This window comes from Haliotis rufescens, unplaced genomic scaffold (assembly GCF_023055435.1).
Source record: "Haliotis rufescens isolate VD_foot unplaced genomic scaffold, xgHalRufe1.0.p SCAF_3, whole genome shotgun sequence".
In the NCBI taxonomy this organism is placed as follows: Eukaryota; Metazoa; Mollusca; class Gastropoda; order Lepetellida; family Haliotidae; genus Haliotis; species Haliotis rufescens.
Window position 1 is genome coordinate 53,196,449 of NW_025964001.1, and position 17,120 is coordinate 53,213,568.

The 17,120-nt window shown below is 39.7% G+C and overlaps 2 protein-coding genes across 2 annotated transcripts; one reads left to right on the forward strand and one right to left on the reverse strand.

Annotated features, from left to right (window-relative positions):
• Positions 1–5,813: 5,813 nt before the first annotated feature.
• On the forward strand, positions 5,814–8,108 carry LOC124141992 (tenascin-like). Its single transcript, XM_046510214.2, has 4 exons — positions 5,814–5,947; positions 6,203–6,337; positions 7,445–7,556; positions 8,012–8,108. The coding sequence occupies exons 1-4, from the start codon at positions 5,905–5,907 to the stop codon at positions 8,019–8,021; spliced, it is 300 nt and encodes a 99-aa protein (XP_046366170.2). The 5' UTR covers positions 5,814–5,904; the 3' UTR covers positions 8,022–8,108.
• A 5,832-nt stretch (positions 8,109–13,940) lies between these two features.
• Positions 13,941–16,090, reverse strand: LOC124141934 (serine protease inhibitor Cvsi-2-like). The gene is made up of 4 exons (XM_046510129.2): positions 15,962–16,090; positions 15,297–15,425; positions 14,746–14,872; positions 13,941–14,037 (listed from the first exon to the last, which is right to left on the reverse strand). The coding sequence occupies exons 1-4, from the start codon at positions 16,002–16,004 to the stop codon at positions 14,028–14,030; spliced, it is 309 nt and encodes a 102-aa protein (XP_046366085.1). The 5' UTR covers positions 16,005–16,090; the 3' UTR covers positions 13,941–14,027.
• Between the last annotated feature and the right edge of the window lie 1,030 nt (positions 16,091–17,120).

Here is a 17,120-nt window from a genome sequence, read left to right on the forward strand (position 1 = left end):
GCCCTTGATATTTGTCGAACTGCTGAAATGAGTGAGCTACATGCTAAATCTTTACAAGAAGAAACTCCTGCTGCTGTTGGCTTTCTCAAGAAGAAGACTACAGGCCATTATCAAGGTCACAAGTCAAAGGCAAGCAGTAGAGATAAGCCCTCTCGTCAACCTCCTAGTCATGCTCGCCAGGCTCCTAACCGGAATGATAGGCAACGAAACGACAGCTGTTCGTATTGGGGCAAAGACGCACATGATAGAAGAGCCTGTCCAGCTAGGAATGCTATCTGCAATTCGTGCAAGAAGCGTGGACACTACTCATCAGTGTGCAGGTCTCATAGTTACGTCAGAACTGTAGATGATGACGTCACCTACTCTAGTGATGCATCTGAAAGTCTAGAATCACTGTTCTTGGGTTCGGTTGATGGTACCAGTTCAAACCGAAGAGAAAACCACTTTGTCGATATACTCATGGACAAAAGAAAGGTCACAATCAAAGTGGATACAGGTGCTAACGTGAACGTTGTATCTGAACAACTATATAACAAGTACTTCCCCGACAAACCTCTAATGCAAACCAAGAGGATCCTTCATGGAATCCAGAGTGAACTCTAGGTTCTTGCATGGTTACTTCAGTGTCAAGCTCGAGTGGAGAGATAACACCTTAGAGGACAAGGTTTATGTTCTCTGTGGAAAGACACACTCACTTCTCAGCTGCAATGCAAGTGAACAGCTGGGTCTAGTGAAGTTTTGTAGGAGTATCACAACTGAAGAGGTGAAGTCTCAGTTCCCAGAAATCTTCCGAGGTCTAGGTGAAATGAAGGGCGAGTACAACATCAAACTACGTGAAGGTGCCATACCTTACGCAGTCACCACACCAAGGCGTGTTCCAACTCCAGTTCTCCCTAAGGTCAAGGAAAGTCTGCAGAAATTTGAAGAATTGGGTGTCATCACCACAGTCGATGTGCCTACAGACTGGTGTGCTCCTATGGTAGTAGTGCCTAAGCCTCGAGGGGATGTCAGGATATGTGTGGACTTGCGTCGTTTGAATCAGTCTGTTCAGCGGGAACGTCACATGTTTCCGACAGTTGATCACACACTAGGTCAGTTAGCTGGTGCCAAGATCTTTTCAAAGATAGACGCTAACTCAGGATTTCATCAAGTGAAGCCGACTGAGAGATCCGCACTGTTGACAACCTTCATGACTCCTTTCGGGAGATATTGCTATAAAAGACTCCCATTCGGAATAACTTCCGCTCCAGAATACTACCAGAAGCAAGTGATGAAAACTCTTGATGGTTTGGATGGAACAGCTGGCATCATGGATGATGTGATAATATATGATGCTTCTGGAGAGGAGCGTGATAAACATTTAAAGAACACTCTGACAGCTTTTCGTGAAGCTAACACTCAACCAGAATAAGTGTGAATTTGGAAAGTCACAGATCCAGTTCCTAGGACAAACTGTGAGTGCCAAGGGATTCGAAGTCAGTGAGGACAAAGTCTCAGCAATCAAAGACATGCCAGAACCTAAGAATGTAGGCGATGTCAGGCGCTTTCTTGGAATGGTCAATCAACTTGGAAAGTTTGTCGTCAATCTAGCTGATATGACAAAGCCACTCAGAGGTTTTCTCAACAACAAATCTGTCTGGACATGGGATAAGCCTCAACAAGAATCATTCTCTCGGATCAAGCAAGCCCTCAGTAGCAGTCCAGTGCTAGCACTCTTCGATCCGAACTTACCAACCAAGGTTACAGCTGATGCATCTTCGTTTGGTCTTGGTGCAGTCCTCACTCAGAAAACCACAAGTGGCTGGAGACCAGTCATATATGCATCAAGGTCCCTCTCTGAAACCGAATCACGCTATGCGCAGATAGAAAAAGAAGCGTTGGCGCTGACTTGGGCGTGTGAACGATTTCAGGACTTTCTTGTTGGTATAGACTTTCTTCTCGAAACAGATCACAAACCTCTCGTTCCTCTGCTAGGTCTGAAGGATCTTGATCAACTCCCTCCAAGGATCCAAAGATTCAGGATGAGACTAATGAGGTTCTCCTATACCGTTGAACATGTGCTTGGTTGTGATCTCTATACAGCTGATGCTCTATCTCGAGCTCAAGTAGCATCTCAGTCTAGTTCAGACAAGACTCTTGAAGCAGATGGACAAGTGTATGTTGAACACATTCTCCACTCTTTTCCAGCTTCAGATCGGAGACTGGAAGAAATCAGACTTCATCAGAAAGAGGATGACATCTGCAAGGAGATCACTCGATATTGTCTGGAAGGATGGCCTGAAAAACACATGATCAAAGGCATTGCTAAACACTATTGGCTTTATCAAGCTGAACTTACCATTCAAGATGATCTCTTGCTCTGTGGTGAAAAGCTTGTGATTTTTGAAACACTAAGGCCAACCATCCTGGAAAAGCTTCATGATTGACATCAAGGCATCACAAAGACTCGTGAACGTGCAAAGCAATGTGTTTGGTGGCCAAATTTAAGCAAACAGATCGCTGAATTTGTGTCAAAGTGTCATGTATGCTGTAAGAAAATGGACAACCACCATGAACCATTGATAACTTCTGAAACTCCTGAAAGACCTTGGCAAAAAGTTGCCTCAGATCTCTTTGAGTTTAAAAAGAACCAGTATGTTCTTGTGGTGGACTATTACTCCCGTTTCATAGAAATTGTCCGACTGTCAAGTTCATCTTCAAAAGAAGTTATCCACTCGCTTAAAAGTATCTTTGCAAGACATGGTGTGCCAGAGATTCTAGTTTCTGACAACGGTCCTCAGAACAGTTCTTCAGAGTTTGACAACTTCAGTCGAGACTATGGTTTCTCTCATGTTACCAGCAGTTCTGGACATTTATCTGGGAATGGAGTAGCTGAACGCGCTGTGCGCACTATAAAGACTGTAACATTCAGCAGAAGATCCGTATTCAGCTCTTCTCAGCTACCGATCAACCCCACTCAGTTGTGGTTACAGCCCAGTTGAACTGCTGATGTCAAGGAAACTGCACACAAAACTGCCAATCATGAAAAGAAACTTGAAGTTCATCCACCTGTGAAACAAAAGTTTGTAAACTTTGAGAAACATCAACAGAAAAAGCAGGAATATAACTTCAATCGTCGCCATGCTGTGCGCTTCCTGTTTTGCAAAGGGGGGTAATGCATGGGTACCAGACAGGAAAGAAACAGGTACTGTGCTCAAACAGCTAAGCCCTCGGTCTTACCTCGTAAAGACTGACGATGGAACCTATAGGCGGAATAGACGTGACATTTACTTGTTACCAAATGTTCCTGAAAAGCAAGTTCCGAATGTGCCTGAAAAACAACACTCACCTGAACCAAATCCTCATCCATGTCTGAAACAAACAAATGACTCCTCAGTTTACATAACACGATCTGGCAGGATCTCAAGAAAGCCAGATAGATACTAAGACTTTCTCTCATTTAAAGTTTGACAAGTGAGTCAGTATTCATTGTGTATGGTTGAGAGATTTATTATTCTGTAACCCTGAGGTCATGGGTATGCTAAAGCTGTGTTCACAATGTTATGTGAGTGAATCTTGATTGTTTTGTTTATATGCATTATAATGTTTCATTGTCAAGGCACAGTTGAAAGTTAACAGTATTGTTAACTTGCTTTCTCCTGGAAGGGGTGTGTGTGTAGTGGTATGCATAAAGGGAGACAACCACAGTTGTCATGATGTAGCCCTCACGAATAAGCGTGTCTCAAACACACTCCTGCGTCCGTCCTGATTTTGAAGGAATAACTAACATAACACAAACGACGGTAGATCTTTGAACAATTTATAGTAATTACCTTTTGAACTTTTATCTATATCATCCCTCCATTGTTGTATAAAATGATCTTTAAATACTGTTTCTACCATAGAGACAAGCCACTGTTTACAAACGCAACCAGGATTATCAAATACATAGGTCAAGCCACAACTGTTTAAAATACTTTTTATGTGAGATATCCATACATTACTAATAATGAGGGTGTGATCTAATTTGAACAGTTGAAGGATGCGTGATGACAACTTGAAAGGAGAAAATATGGTTTCTAAATTATACCAAAATGAGATCATTCTTTTAGCAATTGTAATGTTCACAGGAAAACGTCCAAGTTCACCGTAAACCATAAAGTTAGGAGTTGATCGCAACCCAGTAGCAAACTTTAGAAATTTAAGGTGAAAATTTTCAATGTTTATAACATTTTCACAACCCCATATTTCACATCCATACAAGCCTATAGGTAGTATTAAGATATCAAACAATTGGATAACAGTATCAAGTGCTGGATTGAGGTTTCTTGATTTTTTCAGGAGTGCAAACATGGCCTTTTTAGAGCTGGACAGTAAATCGTTTATTGCGGTATTAAATCTCCTATTGCGATGAAAGTTGATACCTAGATACGTATAATTATCTACAATTTCAATTGGTTTAGAATCAAATTGAAAAGATAATTTAGATTTTTTACCTACGCCTCCAAATATAATAATGTAAGTTTTGGCAATGTTAACATTGAGTTTCCACACATCGCAGTATTTTTTGAACACATCAAGAGAATTTTGGAGATCTTTCTGGGATTCACCTAAAAGTATCGCATCATCTGCGTACAACAAAATAAAGAATTTAATACACATATACACATAATCATCATGAACACAATTGATGTCAACGCCCCCACAAACTTTGCTCTCAAGATATACATCTAAATCATTGAGAAAAATCGAAAATAATAATGGAGAGAGATTTTGTCCTTGTCGAACCCCGGAAAAACTATAAAAGAAGTTAGAAATTTATTATCAACCATAACGCAAGATTTTATATTACTGTACATGTTTTTCACTAACTTGAGGAATCTCCCCTCTATGGGATAACATCTTGAGGCCTACTCTCCAAATACTGTCGAACGCTTTTGTGAAATCGATAAAAGCACAAAAAAGTTTTCGTTTTGATTTTTTGAAATACTGATCTAGCATATTTAAGATGAATATATTATCAAGTGTTGACATATTTTCTCGAAAGCCAATCTGTGATGAACTAAGAATTTCATTTGATTGTTAGTAACTATTTAATCTGGAATTCAAAAGACAAGTGAATAACTTTCCTAAACAGCTCAGAATGGTAATGGGCCTGTAAGAGTTCGGGTCAAGAGAGTCACCTTTTTTCTTATATATTGGGCGAATCACTCCCGTCAACCAAGAGTCAGGGATAACACCAGTGGATAAAATCAAATTAAAAAACGAAACGTAAAGGTCACCCAGAATATCAATTGAATCAATCCAATAATCATTTTCAATTAAGTCAAGGCCTGAGGATTTATTACGCTTCAGTCGCGAGATAGCTGAGCGTATTTCATCTAAAGTAATATCTCTGTTGAGGGTCGAGTTATCACTCAATGAGTGAAATTGACTGAAACAAAACACAACGGGAATGTATAGTTAAACAATTGTATTCAACGTCACCATACCTAACAATGGAGACAATACGCCGATGTATAAGTTGTCACTTGTCGCATATGTTGCTGCATGCACGTCGCTATAAGAGTGCAGTAATCTTGAACGCGACGTTAAACCTCATTTAAGGTCATCTCACTTTCATTTTACTAGAATAGCCCCCTCTGCCACCCACCCATCCACCGTGAATACTGAGTATAACAGGTCAGATTCCTTCTTAAAGATTAACCTCAAACATGAACTTCGGTGTCTAAATTTTTAACCGTTATCTCAACACCCAGACCAAACCAGCGAGGTCTGGAATTCATAACTGCAGGTAGTTGACCTACTCATTAAGAGATTAAACAATCGTGACTTTCTCAAAAAGGATAGGTGCTGATACTGAAGCCATATAAAAAGCAAACGAGTGTTTCACCTCTGAAAACAACTTAAGTGAACCACTCAGTCATGAAGTTTGCCGTGTCTGTTGCCCTTGCGTGTGCCGTTGTTGGTGAGTAATGTTCAGACCATAACTCGCAAACCAGTACAAGGACCTAGGATTCCGTAAAAGGAGTATTAAGTTAAACCGAAGATGTTAAAACTAAATGAAAATATAAATAGTTAAAAACAAGTAAATGAAAGACTTTTGAAACCCGTTTTTGGTGTCCATTTTTTGTCAGCTGTGATCCACAGCACATTGAATCATAAAGTTCAAAACGAAGCAAACCTTGAAAAACGATTTCACTGGACACTGTTTTTCTTTCAGCTGTTATCTACAGCGAGACCTGCAGGGATGAGAAAGACTGTGATCACCTGACCTGTGATAGTTCCTCAAAGCTGGGCTGCTCTCATGGAGAATGTACCTGCCTGACTTCCGCCACATCTGGTTCCTGTGCTCAAGGTATGATAACGTTTAGACAGTGTTTACGATAAGTGGCGCTCAAGGTATTGACCATTTTTCGAGAACTCGTTTCTTATTATGGGTTATATCATGTTTTTGTTATCAAATTGACAAGATTAACACATTAATGACTGTTTGTCATCGGTGCAGTCTCGTCTGGTTCCTGCTCACAAGGTCTGTTCATCAACAAAACTGATATTTATTTCGACGGCTAACACTCTGTATGCTGAACAGATGCTGATATGGCAAGCCACAGTCGCACTCCTCAAACTAAAGTCGGTTCCTGGGCTCAAGTTAGGCTTGTCTAGTAGTAGTAGTAGTAGTAGTAGTAGTAGTAGTAGTAGTACTAGTAGTAGTAGTAGTAGTTTTGTGACCTGTTTTAATTATCCCCGAAAGTGATCTGAAAGTGGGAAAATTAGATTATGTCCGACATCCGTCCCCAACCCGTCACGTTTTGTTTCCTGGTCATAACTCAAGGACCGTTCAGTACTTCTTGGCCAAACTGTTCACTTACACCAATCTAGCAATGAACTAGTGCTGTTTAGCAGTCAGACTTTCAGGCTAGGCAGATGAAGTTTTACAAACTGAATTGCCCCAAAATATATAAACGACTATCACACAATATCCACTAATCAGAGAGCTTCTTTCTGACAAACCCCAATTTTGAGCGGGAGTGATGGACATTTGTGTTTGAGTTTTAAAGTGTCCACTGGGTCTGCTATCGATATTATGTAATAGCCAAAAAGACTTGGGAGTTAATTTGGGATCGATAGACATAGAGCACTGTCATACGGAGTGTGTAGTCTTGTGTAAAGAAATAACGGTATAGTGTATTTCTGGAACTCGTGTAATATTAAGAGATCAAGATATATTTAAGTAACGACGCAAGGGCCCGTGACCGAGAGGCATTAGAAGTATGGGCGGTTCATCTGAACCACATGATCAAAGCATATGAAGTAGTATCCTTCAAATATACCTGTATTTTCATCCAAACTCAAAGACGCTATTTCAACGTATCTCTAATAAAAATACATTTCTCCAAATCTTCAAACACACAGATACTGAGTCAATATACCTAACATTGAATGAAGGAAATTGACTTTACAGCCAATTGCACAGTCCGTGCCGACTGCGACGGCTGCAGATGTAGAGACAGCCGTGCGTCACACCACTGCTACGATGGGCACTGTCTCTGTGGACGTGGATTTGGACCTGGCATGTAAGTAACCAGGACGATTCTACCCTAAGAGAAATAACCGGTAAGGTGTTTTATTAAATCGTGACTTTAGATGGTGATCAACAACGTAATACATCTGTTACATCCATACGTCTTTGGATGAAACATATTGTATAATTTTGAAGCTTGAACTGAAGCTTGAACACCACTGCTACGATTGGCACTGCCTCTGTGGACGTAAGGATAAGGAATGCCTTTATATTAGTTCTTCATCAAGAGAAGGGTGATAAAACTCTAGATTGAGCAAGTCTATGAGAGAGTTGAAGTTTACGAGTATTTCAAGAATATAACTTCGTGTCAGTTCAATATTGAGGAAGGCCGATGTAGAATTGAGATCTGTAAATTTCTGTGAAACGAACGTTATTTAATGATTAACCTAGCTTTTCTGAAAGTTACTTAAATTCGTTTGGTACTAACTCTTTTTTATTTTATTTCAGTGGCAAATAAATCCCGGAACAAAACAACAATCTACCAAACATTTTAGGTTATTGTTATACACATACATGTACGCATCAAATAAAGAAAAAAACAATGGTCTGATGTTTCATTGTGATACCCCAATGATCGATTACTGGGTTAAACAATAAACACATACACAAACATACACGTAAAGCTTAAACAAAAAGGTAGGCCCATAAAGTCATAGCCGAGAAAAACATAGGTTGACCTTCAACATGTATTGAGCGCCGTCACAGACTGGAATGTTGATGAATGCGGCATTGAACACCAATTCTACCATGACTTTGGAAATTACTCTATTCTGATAAGTTAATGAGAGGTATAAAATGATCGCCTCTGATTGAAACAACCGATTTGACGACCACTTCACCCCAAAGCAAATATTTAGAATAAGGTACTTCTTTCTCAGTCATTGTCAGAATGCATTTAAAATTAATCACATGTACAGTTATAAGTTTCAAATACCACAATATTTAAAGTATGCGTGAAAATACATTTTGACCTGAAAAAAACGATGGGTAATTGACTAAGAGTAGGAAGTTTTAGGGCCGCAGCGAGCATGAATTTTCTGCATCCAACTGTAAGGTCATTTTCTGCACCAGAATGAGCAGTGTGACGTCATAATAGTGACGAGTGGTGTAAAACTAAACCTTGCCAATAAAAGCAACAAAACTCTTTCCATAATCATAAATATAAATTATCAACGCCAAGGAATAACCAGTCTTGATCATCCACCGAAACAGATTCCACTGTGTTTAAGGGAAAAAATCGGTAAAAGCTATATGAATGGATCACTGAAAATCGATGATGACACCAGGTGTTCGCAAAAAAAGATAAGCAATAAAAAATCATTGCTCAAATCAGAGTCGATAGTACGATTCCGACTATATCATGAGCATGGGTTTATGAACCAGTATCAAATAGTGATGATACCGGGTGTTGGCAAAAAGGGCAGCGTATCCTGCCCCACCGGTGGCACCCATCAAAAACACATGCAAAGGTAATTCAATTGTTTCTCTTAAACAAAAAACGAGAAATGGTACAAGTCAAAATTGCATGACTTTTGTTAATGAAGCGTCACATTTGGAAATGTCCTCCACATGTCTACAATAAAACGTTTTCGAAAGCCTAATTAAGGCCTTGAATGTTGTAGCCTTGATCAAAACATTTCTGAGCAAGAGTCGTATGAAGTTTATTGGTATCTTTGTAGAAACAACATGTGCGATTGTACCTCAAAAGTTGTGAAATGTAGATACCAAGGGCTGGAGCTTCAGGAATATGAATATCTGTGACGTTTCTATCAATTTATTTGAACTGCTTTCCCTAAAATGAAGAAACAGGTCTGACTGTTGCGTAAAAAATGTAATATTCACTGATTAATTCACTCTCCTTGTCTGTTCGACTGAACTCTGCTGTGACATCAGCCATAATCTCAACAGACAGGCACACTGATCCAGCGAATGTATGATTTCATAACTGCATGTAGATCCACCATTAGTGGTGGGAGATGACTTTCGCGTAATGACTACTTTAGTGCAACACTCAGTCCTGAAGGTGTCCTGTCTCTTGCCTGTGACGGTCTTGTAAAGTGGTGTTCAGACTATCAGTGACCTTCATGCAGGTTCCTATACCGGGGAGTATTCAGTAACACCGAAGATGGTAAAGTAAGACAAACACATAGAGAATCTCACCAGAGTGTCTTTTGATATCAAATAAATTATATCAACACGAGTTGATAAAAGTGGAAAAAAGTTTTTCCATTTTTATCAACGAGTGTTGATATATTTGATATCAAAAGACACGAGGGTGAGATTTTATTTACCATCCAACATCATTTTTCCAACTTTTTCAATTTGTAGACAGTAATTAGCAGTGTCTTCAGTGTAAAAAGTACTGCTAACAGCTTCAGTAGCAGAGCCATTAGTGACGTTACATTAGTGATGTCATTTGATTGTGACGTCATTGTTACCATGGTCGGCAAAGCATTGTGATGCAATTTCATTGTAGCGATATCTACAGCGTAGATATCGCTTGATCTCACCCAAGCGATATCTCTCGTGGGAGCCAGTTTTGGATGATAAAACACAATGCCCTGACATTCACCTGAAATGTTACGGAATATTACATTAGATCAGAAAGGTCATATCATTCAAGGGCAAAACCAAGTACAATCAAAAGAAATAAAAGAAGTCTCTACTGAACAGACATCCTCACAGCATGTTCATTAACTGATGGGCGGTCGGGTAGCCTAGTGGTTAAAGCGTTCGCTCGTCACGTCGGAGACCCGGGCTCGATTCCTGACATGGGTACAATGTGTGAAGCCCATTTCTGGTGTCCCCCGCCGTGATATTGCTGGAATATTGCTAAAAGCGGCGTAAAATATACTCACTCACTCATTAACTGACGACGGCCAAAATTACAGCTTCATAAACTTAGAACTTTAAGAACAGACACCGAGGAAGGAGGGCACATTGATCCATTACCGAGGTAATAATAATGGAGCGCAGTGAGCATTCAATTTGTGAATGGAATTTTTAATGTACTTATTACTATTACTTGAAACAACGGGGGTACATGAACGTCAAATGTCATAGATAGATCAAAGATAAAAACATATATGCCCAAAACGTATATGTTATTCCGCACATGACATACTTGCAGCATATATAATTTTCATTTTACCCCGAAATGATTATTTACATGAGTAAACATAAGAGATTCAACACGTCTACCACAACTGATATCATTCATTGAAAGTTCTAGCGCCAAAGGTGTATAGAGGCGAATGTCGAGAATGTGAACGTTACAGACCAACGGACAATCGGAAAGACGGACAATGCGCTGCGACATAACCTCACTTGACTTCAGTCAGGTGGGCTCAAGTATCTAATTATTATTTACTTAATTGTATCCGGTTATAAAAAATGAGTGCCACAGCACTGTAGCTCACCTGGATTTGTAGTCAACAGTTTAAAATGTCAACATGGCCCCTTAACCAAAGTTTTTGTCACCATTGATATCCAAATATTTCCTGTTTAAATAATGAGGACAAAATGATAAATAAGAAATAAGTAACTGCACTTGTGACAAGAATTTTGTACATAATTTTTGTCAGCTTAAACGTTATTTATTTGTTGTATTTATTTGATCTTATTTTGATGCTGAGTGTCAGAAAAAGAAAAGAGAAAGTCTTCTGCGTCTAGACCAGTTATGACTTTACATGACTTTAGTGATGATTTGAAACTTCTTGTATCCATGACCCATTACGACTCGGGTTAGAAATTGGTCTTCAGCAACCTATGCTTGTCGTAAGCGGCGACTAACGGGATATGGTGGTCAGAATCGGTGATTTGGTTTATGCATGTTGTATCCTAATGGCGGTTATTGATGAACATGATGTCGATCCAGACTCGATTATTTCAAAGACCTCCTTCACATAGCTGGAATATTGCTGAGAGTGGCGTTAAACCACACACAAATATTGTTGCCATATTCAAACAAACAAAGTTTCAGCTTTCTTAGTCTTGTCATTCTTGAGATTAAAATGTTTGTGAATTATTTTTTGGGGTATTTTTACACAGAAATAATAATCGAATCATAACGATTTGAACAAAATTGGATGTTGACATAAGAAGAAACATACAAATTCAGATTCCTGTGAACAATGGCATGATGAGTCAACAAGTTACATAACTTATTTTACACATACACACATAATAAATGCGTGACATAAAAATATTGCCACAAGATTGTTTGGCTAACCTGAATATGAAGACATAACTTTATGAGGCTTGTGCAAGAGCATAAAGAAAAGGAGGCCACAGTGGAACACGTTAGATTTTAACTTCTGTTCACACTGATATATCTGATGATGTTGTCTTTTCAGAGCTAGTCGTCTTTTGTTGCAAAACAATTTCTTTTTTAGAACGATATCTCCAATCCTCTTCTTGAACTTTCCAAGCAGTGAAGGGCCTCTGCGCTTCCCCTCCATGACAAGTGAGTATCTCTCCTCCTGTGGCAGATTATTTTGCCATTCTTGTTGATGAGTAAGGTAATACGGGTTCGTTTTGCCAGTGTTCTACCTGCTGGTCTACACTTCATCAGTTGAGACCGAAACAGACCTTCCCGCACCAACTGAGCGGGGATGGGTAAGATCAGTAGAACATGGCTATGAGCTTTTATGGACTACACGCTTCTGAGGTGGAGTTGTCAAGGGCGTGCAGAACAAGGTGTAAATGGCACAGTTGATTTGTACACCATTTTGCAAATGTGGTGGCGAAACCAACCAAAACATTAGCCATGTACAACATATTTCAATATATCCAAATGTTGTTATTTGAATATTCTGTTGTTGACCATACCCTTATAACATTTTGGTTACTAAATTAGCTTCAGTGAAGTAAGTTATGAAGATATGCCGAAGAAGAAAGAAATGCATATTTTTTCACACTTCAGATTTCCTAAATCACGATAAATAGTCTATTATGATACAGTCATGTACTTATGTGCAATGATATTTCGTCATGATATATTTAGGTTGTGTGTCACGTTAATGGGAGATACACAAGAATTTAATTCCTCCAAGGCGGCCAGGGGGCACGGGTGGCCCAGTCGCCTAAGGCCCAGCGCTTCGCTTTGCAGAGTTGCGTCCCTTGGGCACGCCAGAAACCTATGATTGTGGGTTCGAATCCCGGTTCGCCCCGATGATGTTTCAAGGGTTGTCAGCACCATACCCGTGCTCGTGGGTTTCACCGAAGTGGTAAACGTCTGAGACCTGCATCACTTCGGGCTTTCCTCCCACATTAAGGTGACACGCCGTGATATAACTGGAATAATGTTAAAAGCTCACTCACTCACTAACTCACTCACTCACTCACTCACTCCAAGGCGGCCATGTTCGATTTTGGGGTTGGCCCCATATCTTTAACTATTTGGAATGTCATAACCTACGACTGTACGAAGTTTCATGTTTTCATCACAAAGTACACAATTTTTCACGAAACGGCTGCACTATCATCACTCGTAGACACATGCTTTTGATTCAGTTGGAAACTTTAAATAGAGATTTCCATTGATTAAGGAATTGTCCTCTGTCGCTTTTATTTACTATATTTTCGAAACGCCAAGGATTATGAAAACAATCCCAGCAATGTTGTCACTGAGGTTTACAGTCCCGTGAAGATTCCGGGGTAGAACAGGTCTTCAGCAAACCATGCCTTTGATTTAGTTGGAAACTTTAAATAGAGATTTCCATTGATTAAGGAATTGTCCTCTGTCGCTTTTATTTCCTATATTTTCGAAACGCCAAGGTTTATGAAAACAATCCCAGCAATGTTGTCAATGAGGTTTACAGTCCCGTGAAGATTCCGGGGTAGAACAGGTCTTCAGTAAACCATGCTTGCCATAAAAGGTGACTATGCTTGTTGTAAAAGGCGACTAACGGGACTTGGTTGATGCAGGTCATCGATCCGAAATACGTGAATCGATGCTCATGATGTTAATCACTGGATTGTCTTGTCCAGACTCGATTGTTTACAGACCGCCGTCATACAGCTAGAATAATGCTGAGTGCGGCGTTAAACAACAAACCAACCAACCAATCGAAGGTTTACCATTGGGGCATGTGTCGAGTATGAAGCAGACAGATCATCGGTTGATCAATCAACTAAGCCACCATGCCTGTCCACCAAATTCATGTAGTCCATAAGAGTCTCGCGACTGTAGCTAGACTATAGTGAAAAGCGACGTCACGTAGATCTAGTCAATCCAGATCCAAACATTGTATCTTGATCTGACGAGGAAAACACGGAAAACCACAGGATTTTCTCCATACTATTTAGTATAAGAAGGTAACGCATCAATTCAATAAGAGTAAACATATTCAGCATCAAAACAAACGGTAGTAAATGGTAGTTGTAGATTTATTTTACATGTGTACATGTATGTATCCAACAATGTAGGAATAATTTCCATGGGTTTTCCTCCTTTCAGGATTTATTTACCTCTGAAATTAAAAAGGTAAGTGAAAAGTGGCATTTTCATACTTGAATATTTAGTAAGAAATTGAATATAGAGTAAGAACTATAATAGGGATGTGGATGGCGATCGCTTTGCGGAACGAACCCCTGGTGTCATCACTGATTTTCAGTGATCCATTCATATAATTTTCACTGCAATTTTGCCTTTTACGCCCAATGAAATCTGTTTAGGTAGATGATAGACACTGATTGCTAAACGTCGACGTTTTACATTTACATTATTTAGCATATATCCAAACACATAGCATAGGACTGCTATAAACCGCCGTCGTATAGCTGGAATATTGCTGAGTGCGGCGTTAAACAACAAACAAACAAACAGGACTGATACAGTGTTACTATATGTCGAATGATTTAAGTATTACCACTGAAATGAGATGAGACAAATATGCATGCCATACAAAGACGACTGTGTATGTTTTACAAACAAATGCACGACTAAAATCATATTCCTAATATTGTGTTTCACCAACATTCTGAACCAACACCATCAAAGCATTAACGTCCCAAATCACATTCGGGCTAAATTTAGAGATTTGGCCCTGACATAAAACCAAACAAGCATAAAAAGCAAACAAATGCATCAACTTTCTGTCAATGAAACGTAAAACTGATTCAAGTGTAGCAACCAAAACTATACCCGACAACCTCCGTCTGTAACTATAGTTACTTACACGCCAGGTCCACCAGGGCCGACATGTGCACCACGTCCACATTGGCAGTGGCCGTCGAAGCAGTGGCGTTCGTCATGGGTGTCTCTGCAGATGCAGCTGTCGCAGTCAGGGCGGTCGCTGCAAGTTTCTGAAATATAAACCTCCTTCTTAACAACACAGAACAAAAACATTTGTCAGAGGTTTGAACTAGATTCAATCATTCATTTGATGCAGGCTTGTATTTAAAGGGCATGTCTTATTTGCAGTTTTGTGCCAGGGTTTTGCTGACGCTGTGTTAGTAGTGGGTTTGAATCACAGATTCGCTATGATTGGGTTTTTTGTATTGCCAATGGTTTCAACAAAATGGTAATCATCTTTGTTCTGTATCATATTTGTCGTTCGTACTACATTTGTCTAAAAATTATACCAGCGGCGTGAAACCCAACTTGTTTATTACTTATAGTCACCACCTTTTCTTGTAGGAGAACATTTCGAGATGCCTAAATAAAACGTTCACATATGAAATTTGCTGCCTGCAGTTATTATGGTCACTATTTTGTAAATTGACTTACCTGTGATGCAGCTATTGGCTGCAACCAGACAGGTACATGTGCCATGAGAGCAGGCAAGCCTTCCGGTACTATCACATGTCGTGTGAATACAGTCGTTGTCATCCCTGCATGGCTCGCTGGCGATCACAGCTGAACGAAAGAAACAATATCTCATTAGAAGTTGGGGCACGTGATCCTGTTTGGAGGTCACAGGTCAAGGCTTTAAGCACCGTTTGTGGAAGAAAGCAATTGGATGGCTGAGCGTGTTTGGCAGCCTTGTTTCCTAAGAGTTTCTTGGACCTGCCCAACACTGTAGCCCAAGTAGTACATGTGGTGTTTTCCAAAGGCTAGTGCCTTTGTTCGAAACATGCCTCTGTTCACTCAGCAGTGATTGGGTTCCCCTTTCGGTGAGGTGGTTATGTGACAATTAGTCTTCTAGTGCCTCATAGGCAGATCAGGTTATATATTCCCCAGGGAGCTGAAATGAGTGCACACGGATTCATTTCCCGGAGTCATAATAGAACGCATTGATAACCAGCATGGAAAAAGGCGCAATGCAAATTAATAATATTATCTTTGAATAATATGAACTATTATCATTATAAAAAATACATATACATAACAAATCTCATCGGCTAACGTAGACACTAACTAAACTATTAAAGCCGTCAGTACCTTCAACTCACCAATAATGGTGCTGACAATGAAGAGAACCAGTGTTACTTTCATGTCTGGAGTTAAGCGAAAAGCTTTCAAAGTAAAGTCTTCATTAGGTTGATCCTCTTATATACTTTCTGTTACAAATGATACCAACACCAATCCTGTCAGCCAGTCACGATGTTGTAATTCTGCGCACAGCAGGTGCACGCAGGAGGTATGTTCCCGTGCGCGGTTATGTCATGAAATGTAGATAAAAGGTTCATTTGTTGGGATCTGATGACCCAGATAGCTATCTAGTCATGTTCATGATCCTACAAATATATAGACAACACGATTTTATCTATAAGAAATACATAAAAGAAAGTAACGCAATAATGACACGAATTGTTCTACATGTTTCAATTTTATCTGACCGCCTCCGTGGTCAAGTGGTAGAGCGTCCGCCCGAAGGTCCGGAGTTCGATTCCCGGCCGCGTCATACTAAAAGTCGTTAAAAGATGGTACTTGTTGTTGCCCTATCCTGCGCTCGGCATTAATGGGCTAGAACAAGAACTGGTCGGCTCGGAGTCAGTATACTGTGTCTGAGTGGGATATTCATGTTAAACTGCGGCATGGTATCTCAGTGAGCTAGCACTATAAATATATACACACACGCGTACATGCACGTCGCTATATAAGTGCAATAATCTTGGACGCGACGTAAAACCCCATTTCACCTCACTTTCAATTGTATCTTCAGGGAGAAGTGATTACAGTTAAAACACCACGGCTTTACAATGACAGTGGTAACATTCACAATAAATACAAATATAGTTCATATACCATGCGCTACTTATTTAAAGATGGGCACAACTTTTTAATGAAAACACTTTTTTTTCTTTACACTGCTGGGCATCAGCAGTATTCATTTTACAGAAAGGGTATAACTTAAATTCTATTTCTTTTCCTGCTGCGCATTTGTCGAGCACTTAAGGGGATGAACCTTGCATGGGGTCCTTTATCTGTTTATGGACGCCCATTCTGTCTCTCAAGCACTCCCTTTGTCCAATATGTTGTACATGACATCCTTGGCGTATAATAACATAAATAATATATTTCAGTCCATGTTAGAGCGTACATGAAATTGTTGCTTCCTGTTTTTGAATTTTATTCAAGAACTTTCAACAATATATTAACATATTGTTT